Genomic DNA, 14,084 nt, shown 5'->3' on the forward strand with positions numbered 1-14,084 from the left:
AACAAAGAGCAAAGCGAAACACATACTACCTGCAGACAGGTTTGGGTGCAGGTCCTAACCCTGATGGGTTGCAGTCGGGGAAGGAGGAGTGGCAGAGCAGTGAGCGCACAGCAGGGCTACACAGCATACTGAGTCCTTCCAGCTCCGCCCACCCGCTCTGGACCAGGTACTCCTGCATGTCCTCGGGGTCCGAGAGGGAGGAGTTAAAGAAGACCAGCGAATCATCTCGCAGGACGGTGCGGCAAACATCTCCTCGGTAGGCACTGCAGTAGCCTGCAACACCCTTGTAGAGTCTGTTGGACGGAGAAACACACACTCATTAATATCCACACACTGGACTATCACATGTGATTGCTTGACCGTTTGTTAAAGGGTGTTTGAAGAGGGCTGTTTATTATTATTAATGTTGGTAATACTTTTGATCCCCTTATTAGATACCAGAAGTAGAGAGATTCTCCTCTTCCAAGCACCAATGCTTTTAAGTCCTCAACAAGTCCTTCAAAACGCACAGATGAGCACCCTTTAGCTAACCCTAGTCATTCACTATGAAGAGTCCCTATTATTGACTTAGTGAGTGGAGTGAATAAACAAGTGAATACATACTGTATTTGTTTTTTCCAAGCTGGTACAAAAAAAGAAAGAAAAACAGTAAGGGCAATCTTTTACTGCTTTGGCTGACAGTGAACTTTCGTGGAGGTTTGTGTGTTTAAAACAAGTCAGAAATGGTCTATCGACTGAAATATCTTCTCTAACATCATCTACATGTTGATCAAAAACAAGCTGCAGAAGGAAACGTATGAGATTATATCCTGTCTGCCTGTCTGTTGAACTTCCTCCCCGCCTCTTGATAGAACAGGTCAGTCATAATACACATACTGTGCATAAACCTGCCTGTCTGGGTTCCTGCCCATCTTTCTGCCTGCTTGTTTTTCAGCTCGTATGTCTCATGATCCACATTTCTTTCTGTCTGTCTCACATCCATGGTCTTTCTGCCTCTCTGTCGGTCTGACAGCCGCCACTCCACTTTTCTCTGCCCGTGTGTACACCAGCAGTTACAAACTCCAGATGTCGCCTCTTGGGGAGTTTGGTGCTTTAGCAGAGTTTGAGGCAAACCATCAAACCTCAAGCAAACCTGTAAATCTGTCAACCCCATCATCCCACCATGTCTTCCTTCTCCTTACTTTCTCTATTTCTTCTCTGCTCTCTCGCTTCTACATCCTATAAATATATGGTCCATATATTGTCCAGATGGGATTTGCAAATCTTGTAAGTAAACCTGGCCTTTATGTCTGTCTGTGACCCACAGTTCGCTGTTCCTTTCTTCATTTTTACCTCAGAAATTCTCATCATGCATCCCAAGGCAAACATTTTCTCTTCTTTTTTCTTTCTGTCTTCTACCATTCTATTTTTCTCCCTCTTTCTCTCTCCCTCTCTTTTTCTGCTTCTCTCTATCTCTCTCTCTGTAGTTACATAGTCCAGATGTGGTAACGGGGTTGCAAAAGTGGTTCAGCAAAGTTCAAATTCAACTCACACCATATGGGTGACTAAGAGACCAGCTCCCTCTTGGCATAGCAAGTTTATTGACAGAGCAAAAATGTATATTGTTTTCAGCAGACCCAAAGGAAGCAACAGCACTTCGTGTCTCCAAACAAAGTGCAAACACAAGTGGTTTTGGCGCCCATGTAAGATTCAATAACAGGCAATTTGCTGTGTGATTATTCTGATTCGAGCTTGTTCACTTGGGCTGAAACATTTCGCTATAAACCCATGGAATATGGATTGGTTCATTGTATATGTCTCATGGAAATATATACCAGGACAAACAAAAAGTAAAGAAATGAAGCATAGAACACCTTATAGCTGCGAAGCAAAGATAATTTCTCTTACCTCCATTCTATGGGGAAGTCGCAAAATCCACAAGATGTGGGTTGAAGGAGCACAAGCAGGAGGAGAGGGGAGAAGAAATGAGACAGAAAGATAAAAATCAGTCTTAGTTGGAAGATAAAACCAACCATGGTGATACTCTCACCAACTCATAGCTAGCTTTGAGGAGACTGAGGGGCAAGAAGGTGGAAGGACATTGTGTGTGGCCAGGGAGGAAGGGGTGTGTGTGTGTGTGTGTGTGTGTGTGTGTGTGTGTGTGTGTGTGTGTGTGTGTGTGTGTGTGTGTGTGTGTGTGTGTGTGTGTGTGTGTTTGTTTGTGTGTGTGTGTGTGTGTGTGTGTGTGTGTGTTTTGTGTTTTTTTTTTTTGCTGTGTGGCTGAGTATGGTTGAGAAGTATCAGCCAAATGGGGGAGACACCAAACAGCTGAAGACACACAGAACACCACTAATATAACTGGCAGCTAACATAACACAAGGCAAAGCAGTAACAACAACACACACACAGACTCAGTAGCTGCAAGTAACTAAAACTATTAGCTTTTCTCTGATGTGGCAGTCAGGAATGGAAATCAAAACATGTTACTACCTGCAACAGTGATTCTTGCCGTTGCTTTGACAGTGTTGGCTCCAGCACTGTGTCTGTTGGAGGCCAAACAGGTATACAGAGCCGGTTTATTCACTGTCACTTTAAGGATGGACAGAATCACCTCTCCTACCAAGGTCTCTTCAACCGATGCACCTGAGATCTGGGAAAAAGAAAAATCAACATAAATCCAGCTCTGTTTTGGTCTCCACCAAGTCCTGAGAAAAAATATTTGGCTCCTGAGCTGCTTAATGATCCACTATGTACCCCAGCTTGTTGCAAACTTTGTCTGTCTGCCATCAAAGCTTTTTTGCTGAAAAACACTCCCTGCTACAGCAAATAGGACTTGTGAGAGCAGTGACACGGAACATGCTACTGTGTTGAGTGAAAACTGTGAAAACATTTTGCAGTAGAATGAGTAAAACTGGTTATGAAAATAGGAAAAGCTAATCCAGTCTTCCATCATGAAGCCGCAGAATTTTGTCTCTACAAAAGAGACAAACTGTTGCCTAAACTGTTCATACACTGATTATCGACTCATGGGTGTTGGGTTGATTAAATTAAGTGCATACACTATGTGTCTGGCATCAATATAACCACTTCTAATGATTTAAAAGATTTAAAAATTCCCTGGTATTCACACTACACAGATATAGCCTGATGAAATGTGTTTGTTGTTGTTTATAGTTTCTATATTCAAACTTAAACACACATGCACACACACACTCAGACATATGTATAAACGTATGTATATATATATATATATAAATTATATATGTGAGGTCAGTGATGTATGTGTGAGTGAGTGAGTCGAGGTGTTGATGTGCAATGTGTCTATATTTGAAGTTGTGTCTGATACCATCTGTTTTTGTGATGAGCTCTATGCAGCCCTGCTTAAGTTAATGACCTCAACAAGCTGCCAGAAAAGCAGCTCTCACAGTCATTTTAATCAGCAAACACATAAACACACACACATATATAGTATTTACAAGCATTATGGACCTGTAATCACATTGTAGCCAGCATCCAAGACTATTAAATACCCAGACATTACTTGGTGTATATCTGCCTGCAATGGCACGCATGAAAAATGTCTGCTTCCTGCCTGTTTAACATTCTCAAGGTGGTCCTGTATATAAAGATTCAGCGCAATGTCCACTGAACATAGTCACCACAATATTCACTTTTTTGAAGATTTTAATTTCAACACATCGAAATCTGAATAGAGCATTGTTATTTCTTCATCTAATATGTTAACATTTCTCTTGAATACATTTTACAGTAAGTGGGGAACTCATTGTTCAGTTACACAAGGCCCTGTTGTTTTACCCAAGTTACATACTTCACTTTGTTTTTTGCACACAAAAAAAAAAAAAAAAAAGGCTGTTTGCACTTGGGAGATTCATGAACAATGTCTTCTCCTGCTGTCCCAAAAAACATTGCATTTGGTTACAACAGCAATGGTAATTAAAACCAAACCATCACTGTGACTCAGATGTTAAACATAATTACATTACATTTACTCATTTGGCAGATGCTTTTTTCCAAAGCAACCTTCAAGTGAGGCAATTAGGGTTCAATGTCTTTTCTAAGGACATTTTGGCATGTGGACAGGAGGGACCGGGGATCAAACCACCAACCTCGCAATCAGTAGACAACCAACTCTGCCACTTGAGCCACAGCCGCCCAAAGTCATCAATAGGCTTAACCCATGCTTTACAACATCTGGACATTTGGCACTCTGGGTCATTATGCTGTTTGTTTATAATATTCATCACCAGGTAGCTTTATATCTCCTATAGTCACACCTCTGTTTATTTTCTCAATATAGTGTACACCAACCCTCTCCGAATCTGTAACAGCCACAGTACACAGTATATCCCAGTGGGAGCACCTTACGTGGCTGGGTTGTCTGAACATGAGGCAGAGTCTTCAAATCACGAGTCAGCACTTACCACAAAGCAATCAACACTTTAAAACATTAAGAACCTTACCTTAGTGATACATGTTTTTTCTTTGACAACAGCATCATCCCACTCGCTCACTTAAAAAATCAACCCAATTAAAGCTGATAACACTGTGTATTATTGGCTAAATGGAAGGCAATCTCTTCAATCCCCTGTCACCATAATGAGAATTCCTTTGCTGTTTATATCACTGATCCCACAGCCAATCTTTAAGCGTGTGTGTGAGGGAGAGTGTGAGAAAGAGAGTGAGCGAAGGATTAAGAGAGATGGGGGGTAATTTATTGTATGTGTGTATTAGAGTGTAATGCATGTGTGGATTTGTGTCCCTAGTGTCCTAGTGTCCTGGTTTCCCTATTTGCACTTATACACATGTCTACAAGAGACTACAAGCAGATAGACAGTGTAATAATAGCCCCACTGGTTTAATGCAGGCCCTACAGTGACATGGCGTCGCAAAAAGGAAGAACATCTTTCAGGAAGAACAGAGTGTGTTTCTTCAGCTTTTGCTTATTAGCAATTAGTCTACCAAATGTATTCGCTTGTACAATTGTATTCTTTGAAGCACTTCTGTATAGTTTAATCTCAGATCTCTGCTATAGTATGTGAACATGAAGATTTCATGAATAAAACTTCCTGTTAGTATTTTATCAGACTTTAATACATGCTTGCTTTCCCGACTATCTGCTCCGTTATTGTCACAGCTTTCCCATTATGTAAGGCTCTACAGCTGACAATGTGTCACAATGTCTGCTACGTGATCAAATTTCTCTGATGCTGGCCATGTAGGCTGACATTTGAGCCAAACTCAACCACTGTAAAGGAGACAAGATCACAGGCATTTATTAGAGTCCAAGGGGACTGGACAGACATTGATGGATGGATAAGGAACTGCTGAAATTTAGCTTTTAGACAGCTTTAGTGTCCCAAAATGCACTAATAGATACATCTATGGGAATACAATGGACTCACCAATTCTTTGGGACTACAGTGTTCATGTTTAAACATTTAGATACCCATATTCGCCCAACCCTAAAACATTGAACCTAAAAACTTACAGTATTCCCATTTTCCAGCCAGGTGATGGTGGGGATCGGATTTCCTGTGGCGTTACAGTCAAGGGTAATCTGGCTGCCATACGCTACTCTCTTCTCCTTTGGAACCCGCAGGATTCGCGCTGGAGCTAGACATATACAGAAACAACGCACAGACACAATGGTATAGACACATACCCACATAGTTACATTGCAACCAAACAATAATATGCCGCTGTTTTTAATAGCAGTTTCTAAAAGTACATATTTACATACAAGTATAGAAAGTTGAACTAAATTAAAATGCATACCCTGTACTTCTATGGTGACAGGCTTTGAAAAGGCCAAACCAAAGCTATTCCTGGCCACGCAGCGATACTGCCCTGCATCCTCCTTCTGTATGTTGTGAATCTTCAGCGCACCGTAGTCGAGAATGGTAACACGGTCACTGACCTGGGAGAGATGAGACGATTTGTTAGAATTATTCCCCTTTTGTCTTTGTGTTTCTTAACACTATGATAACATTTTTTTTTCATCTGATGCTATGGCACACTAGAAACTAAGCCAAAAACTATAGTAGTTTGGCTATTTTACAGACCTTTGTGGTCTGTAATCTTTTACAGTCCTGGTAACAGATATAAACACTGTACTATACTGTCAGCCAATGATTAGTTAACAGGCTAAATCAGTGAAAATCTTTATCTAACTAGAAAACTGTCTACTGTTTTTGTTGTATGTGTTGACATGAAAAAAAGAGCATACCCGGATAAGCTCATCATCTTTGAGCCAGGTGACGTCTGGTTTGGGATTGCCGAGAGTCACACAGGGCAACACTGCTTTGGATTCTACCAGAAGGGTTACATTGGTAGGGTGGCGTTTGATCTGTGGTTCTGATGTAGAGACAGAAAAGACAAGAGACAAGATACAGTGGTTTTACACTTTTGTCTAACAGCCACTGGGAATTTGTTGTTCTTAACTGAATTGTACAATCTGCACATTCCGTAAAAAATCCGAACGCAAGAAAGAAAATGGACTGGACTTCAGCCCCACAACCTTGGAAGAAAGTAGACATACTCATCTTTAACTGCAGCGCTCCACAACTCTTGGCTGGCTCTCCAATGCCGTTACTGGCGAGGCAACAGTACTCTCCGTTGTCTGACTCCCTTACATGAGGGATGATTAGCATCTGTCCCTGTTCCCTCGTAATGTACCGGGGTTCATAGTACCTGGTGGGACAAATGGGAGGGTGCAAAGTTGTGAGCAAAAGGGACCAATGGACTTTTTTACCATACTTGATTTTTTATTTTTCTTGAAATAATACAGTATACTCATTAGACACATGTCCTGTCTGAACTTTACATGGAACAATCCATATTTCAAATATGTGATGTACAGCCATTTTTTGCTGACATTAGCTTTGTAATAGCCAGACTTAGCAGCTACTGTTACTAACTTTTTATTGTTTGCCTTAAACATAGATTTGTAATGGTTTAATTAAAGTAGCAGCTTTACCATTTTTAAGGTTAGCTAAGCAGGCAGCTATTACTGACTTATTCCAAGTTTACAGTAATGACAGCCATATGGGTGAGGGGACAACCTCCATCTGCTGGCACTAAAACTTCATCAACACAAAACTCAATAAAAAAGACTAAGTTTGATTAAATGATATCTTCCGTATTTGAATAATCTGACATACCTGAGTGGCAAAGAGAATAAACTGTACACAGCCAAAATAAAGATATACAATATATAAAGCTATATTCATTCATTCACCTGCAAGAATAGACTTAAAGAGTTTGAATACTATAGTTAAAAATGTTTTTCGGAGTAAACTTACATAATTGGGTGATTATTCTTGGTCCAGGTGATGTCAGCAGGGGGACGCGACTCGACTTCACAAATGAAGGTGGCATTGTGATCCAGTAGTACATCCACTGTCTCTAATAAGGTGATGATTCGAGGTGCTAGGCAGTGAACATAAAAGAAAACATGAAAACTTTCGTTACCGAACAAGAAATCCATCACAGTTTTTTGGAGAAGGAGGCATTTGGAACAAAATTTAACAAAAGTATCTTATTTTTTAAACAACCCCATCACCAGACAGAACATTGATATTGGACTTTTTCATTGAACGTGCCATTGAGCTGAATCACTGGCATGCAGATGTGTTCACGAAACGGGGAATTATCTGCAAAATGTAATCATTAATGCACAAGTTTTTGTAGCATGGGCGATAGGGTTAAAAAACTGAGCATGTTGCTTTTTTGTAATACATTCTTACTCAGTCTTACTCAGGGAAGTGCAAACAGCTGCATCTTTTCAGCCAAATTATTTGACATTCTTGGCATTCCTATTTTAGACTGAGTCATCTGTTTGGGTCCATCAGTGTCCAGCTCTGACTATTAACAATTCAGAGGTTTTTAAGTTTTGTTACAGCTTTGACCGGAGGACAGCAGAAGAAGGATATCCTTTAGAGGAAGAAAAAAATCTTGTTATCGGTGAAATTACATCTGAAGCATTTGGAGTTTTTTTCAACTTTATATAAAGTTTTGGGAAAGAGGAAAATAAGAAAAGGATTAGAGATAGGAGAGTATGACAGAGAAGGAAAGACAAAAGATAGCTGAACTCGATCTGAAGTTCTGAAGTTTGTTATAGTTTTTTCCTTATTTTTATTCAAGCAGAACTTGACAAAAGGGCAAAATTTTAATTTAAGTTCAAGGAAAGGCTCCATCCCCAGTGCACACACTGTTCACTATCTCATTTCCACAGGTGGTCTTTGTTAAAAGGAAAGAGGGCGAAATTACCAGTTCTATGTACACTGAATATACGAGTTATTACAACCACCTGTTCTTTTTCATGATATAAACCAGGTAAATACAGAGTAAAGATGTGACTAATATTTATTTTAACCCATACAGTGAGTATCAATCATGACATGGAGTTGCAGGAAAAAAAAAGTGGGATTATGTGAGACGAGGGTAAAAGGGAAAGCAACTAAAAGTCTGGTATTTCTTTTTTCCTTTTTTTTTTACTCTGGATGAATATATTAAGGAGGAGAAAATGAGAGGGGGAGTAAAATCAAAGACACGTTGAAAGGGAAAAGGGATAGAAAAGATAGTAGTAGCAAGGGTGAGGCAGCAACTGTTTATATGTGGAGCCAGATGAGAGATATCAGGGTTGCTTTAAACTTTGTATGAACTAAGAAAAGGAAGAGGTAAAATAGAAAGCAGAAAAGCAAATGCAAAGCTCAGAACAGAATAGGGGAGAGGCAATGAAAGTAAGAAAGTAAAGATGAAAAAGAAAGGAGGATAAAGGGAAGCTTGTTTTTTTTCTTGTGAAACACAGATTTCACAATAAAATTGCTGGAAAACCATCCAACATCCCCACACTCGAGGTCACTGCTGCTGTTTGACTCATGAACTTGTGTTGGAAAGACAGCTACGTAAATCACCGAAACATTGACGTGAGGTAAAACCTTTGCTGTAAACACTGTGATACGTTTTAGCCGAGGTCAAAGCCACCTCATGTATTAAGTTTTTTCATGTATGCAGTCTAAAATCTTATTTTTAGCCATGCTAGCGGCATGCAAAACTATCAACATTCCCAAATGCCTCAGTCGTACTTTGTCTTTACTGGTAATGGCAAATGTTAGCGTGCTTACATGCTAAACTCAGATGGTGAATATGGTAAACATCATGGCTGTTTAGCATCAGCGTCTTGGCAATGTCATTTTGAGCATGTTATTGTAGCATGCTGACATTTGCATTTAGCTGAAAGCACCGCTGTGCCTGACAGTCTCAGACTCATGCCTGTGCCTGTGTCATCAAACATTGTTTTGAAAATGTGGCACACTTCAAAAGTTACATAGAAAATGTAAATATAATTTTTCATTGTGGCCACACATTTCGCTGACGTTGCTGCTATCAGTTTGCTACCGTTGAAGTCATAAAATGCATCCCCTTAACGACTGGAAAAAGAAAAATTTGATTTAAGAAAATGTTTATGTGACTGCATTATGCTACACCAGAGGCTCGCAGAATGAGTTTTTCTCTCTCTCTCTCGCTTTCTATTGTCAATGTTATGTCTAAACAGATGGACAACATCTGAAGAGTGATGGTTTCACCATGACTCATTATTTAGAGAAGAGCCACACTGGATTTGACCTTGTGAGACGATTTTTTTTTTTTTTTTTTTTTTGGACACTAGCAGTTTCACAGTGCTGTTAAGGAACAACAGTGGTCACATCTGGCCTTTACCGTGTGTATTACACAAACCTACTTGAGCCAAACCAACTGCCTCTCATTATCACATCTTTTCTTTATCTTTAGTGTTAGTGTTTGTCCACTCTGCAGCACTGAGATTTGAAGTTGCTGATGTGCAGGATGGAGATGAAACTGTTCCTTCTTGCTTGTTCACTGCACTCAACCAGTGTGAGTAGGTTTAGATATTTATGTCCTTGTAAAATCCTTAGATACTAAAGCCAACAAGTGGCAAAGTATATCTTAGCCGTATTGTCCTTGCTATCATTGTGTACTCATGTTTTAGCTTTACCAGTTTTGCTCATACCAATACAACTTTTTTTCATGTATGTCTTTATTGTTGATGCCTTTCTCAATGCAGTGCATTGTCCTCTGACTGAATCTTTGGCTCTTAATTTTAATTGCATCTTATCCGTTCGTTTTGCCTCCAGTATCCTTGAGATGTCTGTCAACCTTTCCAAACTCAATTTCTTTCCCATAAAAGCGGCCTTCTTTACAGCCTGTAACTTATAACAGCCTTTGGTTCCTCTGGTGCTGTGATTTGCAGTTTATCCTCCAGGTTTTTTCCATACTGTGAGTCAAATTGTAAACAGTGTTCTCTCTTTCTCTTTTCCTCTCTCTGACTCAATCATGCTGACCAGATACAATTTTTTTGACTTTCAGTGTGTGCAAACAAGAACAAACACAAAAATAGTATTGGTTTTGTGGTTATATCTCAGGGGATTGGGTGTCTCCAGGGGAGTCATCCATTGTTTATACTGGTTCAGTTAACATGGACATGCTGAGCTACATTAAACAACTTTCCATGCTGTCTTGAAATGCATATGTGCTATTAGCATATTATACACTAATGAATGGCTTCCACGACACTAGTGTACTTATTACATGTATAATTATCAAAGACAAGATTTTCGTTCTAATTGGTTACATGTTGTCTGATGTAACCAAGGTGTAATATTGTTTTGGCTCACGTTGTCTGTAGTTCAAGAATGATACAATTTTTTTAGGGGACTGATTAATAATAACATCCACTTGACTTGTTTGCTCACACTCACTTCACATTAAAGGGAACAAAGCAAAGCTAGCTCAGCCCAGCAGATCCTATTAGAGTCAATCCTTCTGTGTCGTCCATCTCAGCTCTGCTCAACTGACCCACGTCTCAAAACGGCAGCAAAAAGCCATAATAATAATGTAATAATGCACTTTTACAGCACTTGTCAGTCCAGAGTTGCATGATATTAATTTGCAGCCATAGCGTGTAAAACTGTGGATGACTGAACTTGATTTTCAAAAAGCTAAATATTGTTCGTGTTTGGTCATTTCATCAAAGTTCAGTCCGACAAAACTTAAAAAGGAACTTAAGAGTAACTAAAAGTAAACTTCCAGGAATAGTTCAACATTATGGAAATATGTCTGAGTGTGAAGTGTGAACCTGGAGCCTAGATGTGTTTGGCCTATAGCTAATCATAAAAACTGGAAGCAGGGGGAAAAGTTATAAATTACTGCTGACTATTTCACACGTATCTTTTTGTATAACCAGTGCAGTACTAGAAATGTGACAACTTGTAGTTTTAATGGAACTTTTAAGCTGGAACATGTGTGCATGGCGAGATCAACTCTAATCAAAGCATATAAGGACTCACAATCTTTACAGTAGGACACTCTGAGGAAACAGTGGGTAAAAAGGTGCACTCTGAAGATGGATTTCCCTTTGCTCGGTCTATATCTTGACATAATGAAACATCCGCTACACATACTTTTTCTTGATTGCAAAACATGACCAGTGTTCGCGTTTCATTTTTCCACTACAAATCATTGGCGACAGAATGCCGTTAGTGATTTGTAAAGACAAGAAAGATGCCATTCACATTCGTTTCAGCCTTGTAATCACTTACGAAAAGCACGTCATTACGCAAAGCACAGGTCATCTGCCAAATTCAGCCCTACACTGTGCCAGCCCAGCACAGCTCACCAGCTACAATACCCACGCAGGCAGAATGTGACAGCATCTCCACCACCTGTTTCCCTGAGCCAGTGTGCAGCATGTACTGTATATCTGTACTTATAAAACATGTCCCGTATGCCTGTGGCCGGCACTGCAGGCCCCCTGCATGTGCCTGTAAAATTGTGCCAGCATTTGATATGGTACCCATCTCACATGTCCTGATCGTGAAGCTACAGCTGAACTTTCTGCAGCCAAAAGTCTTTAATGACCCATGAGATGTCCATTTTTCCCTATTTCTGGACCTATTTTCCTGCTATGACCAATACTTTTGTATGGCACGCTCAAAATGGATAGGAGGTTAAATACAGCCATTAGAGTTGATTAAGGCCTCTGAGTTCTATTAATTGAAAAATACAGGAAAAAATGTCTTATGTTTCCCATTTTACACAACAGGTTTTGATCATGTTTGCTCACGGCGTAGCTGTGCTGAAGGTGTCCACCTTTACAACAGCCTGCTGAAAGGATATGCCAGGGTGTAGGAAGGATATAGATTTAGTCGCATTTACACTATGTAGTCCTATAAACACCTTCTCCTTTTCCCTGCAGGATGTAGTGGAAAACAGCTGATCTCTGTGCTCCACATGGGGAAACTCACCCTGCATTCTCTTTAGGAAAGGTCTACAGAGGGTAAAATACAGATGCGAGGAGAAGAAGGATGCTCTCCATGATATTTCTTTTTTCCCTCACCTATCCATTGCTAACTGTGTTGATCTTTAGCCTTCTGAGCTAGTCATATTGACTCACACATGTGCCCCCAGTCAGAAGGAGGATCATGCAAAAGGTCTGTATCTTAAACAAAGTTTTAAAAATGACTAAGCACAGCACAGCCTCTACATTTCTATGAATAAAACACGGCATACAGAATTCATACTGCTGTTATGTACAATACCTGAGTGTACTTGTGACACTTTTGATAACTTATGCTGCAAAAAGACACGAGGGCCAGCATATGAAAACTTCACTTACCTCTCTGTATGCCGTAGCTTGAAGTGACCAGAACCAGCAGAAAAAGGATCTGTATGGCTGAAATGGGTTCCACAGTCTTCATACTGGCTCCCAAATGATCGGTCTGAACAAAGCCGGACAGGTACACAGTATAAGTTGGTGGTTAGATTCCCATGGCAGGTAAGGAGACCGTCTTGTTGCTTGACTTGGTGTGTTTCTTCACCGTGTGCGTCTGCGTGTGTCTCAGCCAGGGACAGCCATGAGCTCTGTGCTCAACATGAACCAGCTCAGTCCCTCTGTTTGTGTGAGTGTGTGTGTGTGTGTGTGTGTTAACTTTGTGACGGACAGTGGCAGCTGCTAGCTGTCCCCATGTACAGTCATTCAGGTCTTGTAGCTTCGCTCTAAGAGCCAAAGGCTCCGGTGCTAGAGAGATATCCACATTCACAGTAATCAACAACAGGGTCAGTCCACTGTTTATCCGTTGAACTTCAGGACAAAACTACATTCAAGATTCAGCTCTTTAGTGCCATGTCAGCTGAGATGAGTCAAATTTGTGTCAGTGAAGTTACTACAGAAACAAAGAAATTACGAAACAAAAACAGCAGACATTCCTTTACATTACAGTATCTGCAATACAAATCCTCATTAACATACTGTATTGCCAGACATCAACAAACCTGTTTGTATCCAGTCTAGTCCAAGGTGCAACACACTGTATTACACAATACAGGATGAGAAAGGGACAAACTGAAGAGTCACATAATGAGCAGAGTGTCAGGATATCTTACCAGTAAATTCTAAACAAATAGAGTGGATCACAATATACCGTGTGTGCATCTGTGTCCTCTTTTATCATTAAATTGCAGATAAACATTAACAGTATATGCACAACACATCTGTACACATTATACATTTCTACAAGCAAATGTACCCACCTAACAAGTATTGACTGATATTTTCGCACATGCGCACACACACACACACACACACACACACACACACACACACACACACACACACTCACACACACAGTCCAGGAGGCAGCCTTTGTGTCCACCTGTTGCCTGCTAGCCTGTATGTCCTGTTTTATTTTAGGAAAGGAATGGCATTTCATTTCATTTGCTCCTTATCCATTCTGCTTTGGATGGAGTCAACTATTGTACTCCTTCAGCAGGCCCAGTTAACCTGCCACATTGTCGCTGAGGGTGAAGCAAGATCATATAGATCTTTTTTTTGTTTGTTTGTTTGTTTTTTTTAATTAGGTATAACTGTTGCCTTAACAAAATCTAAAAAATTAAGTGTTACTGTGCTAAGGGACAATAACATCACTTGTGATGGTGATGTTGCCCAATTAGTGGTGTTATGTGTTTTGTCTTTTCATGTGACAAAGATAGCAGATTATAGTTTCTCA

At 40.1% G+C, this 14,084-nt stretch overlaps 1 protein-coding gene across 1 annotated transcript in view; it reads right to left on the bottom strand.

Annotated features, from left to right (window-relative positions):
- The window catches only part of musk (muscle, skeletal, receptor tyrosine kinase), a 33,605-nt gene extending 20,659 nt beyond the window's left edge, over positions 1-12,946 (bottom strand). Inside the window, exons 1-9 of the mRNA XM_040156694.1 lie at positions 12,695-12,946; positions 7,302-7,428; positions 6,539-6,690; positions 6,227-6,354; positions 5,776-5,917; positions 5,489-5,613; positions 2,470-2,629; positions 1,888-1,894; positions 30-293 (exon numbers count right to left, since the gene is read on the bottom strand). Coding sequence (XP_040012628.1) covers positions 30-293; positions 1,888-1,894; positions 2,470-2,629; positions 5,489-5,613; positions 5,776-5,917; positions 6,227-6,354; positions 6,539-6,690; positions 7,302-7,428; positions 12,695-12,776 — 1,187 coding nt within the window. The 5' untranslated portion in view covers positions 12,777-12,946. The remainder of the gene's footprint in view (positions 1-29; positions 294-1,887; positions 1,895-2,469; positions 2,630-5,488; positions 5,614-5,775; positions 5,918-6,226; positions 6,355-6,538; positions 6,691-7,301; positions 7,429-12,694) is intronic.
- Positions 12,947-14,084: the final 1,138 nt, after the last annotated feature.

This window comes from Xiphias gladius, chromosome 20, assembly GCF_016859285.1.
Source record: "Xiphias gladius isolate SHS-SW01 ecotype Sanya breed wild chromosome 20, ASM1685928v1, whole genome shotgun sequence".
NCBI lineage: Eukaryota > Metazoa > Chordata > Actinopteri > Istiophoriformes > Xiphiidae > Xiphias > Xiphias gladius.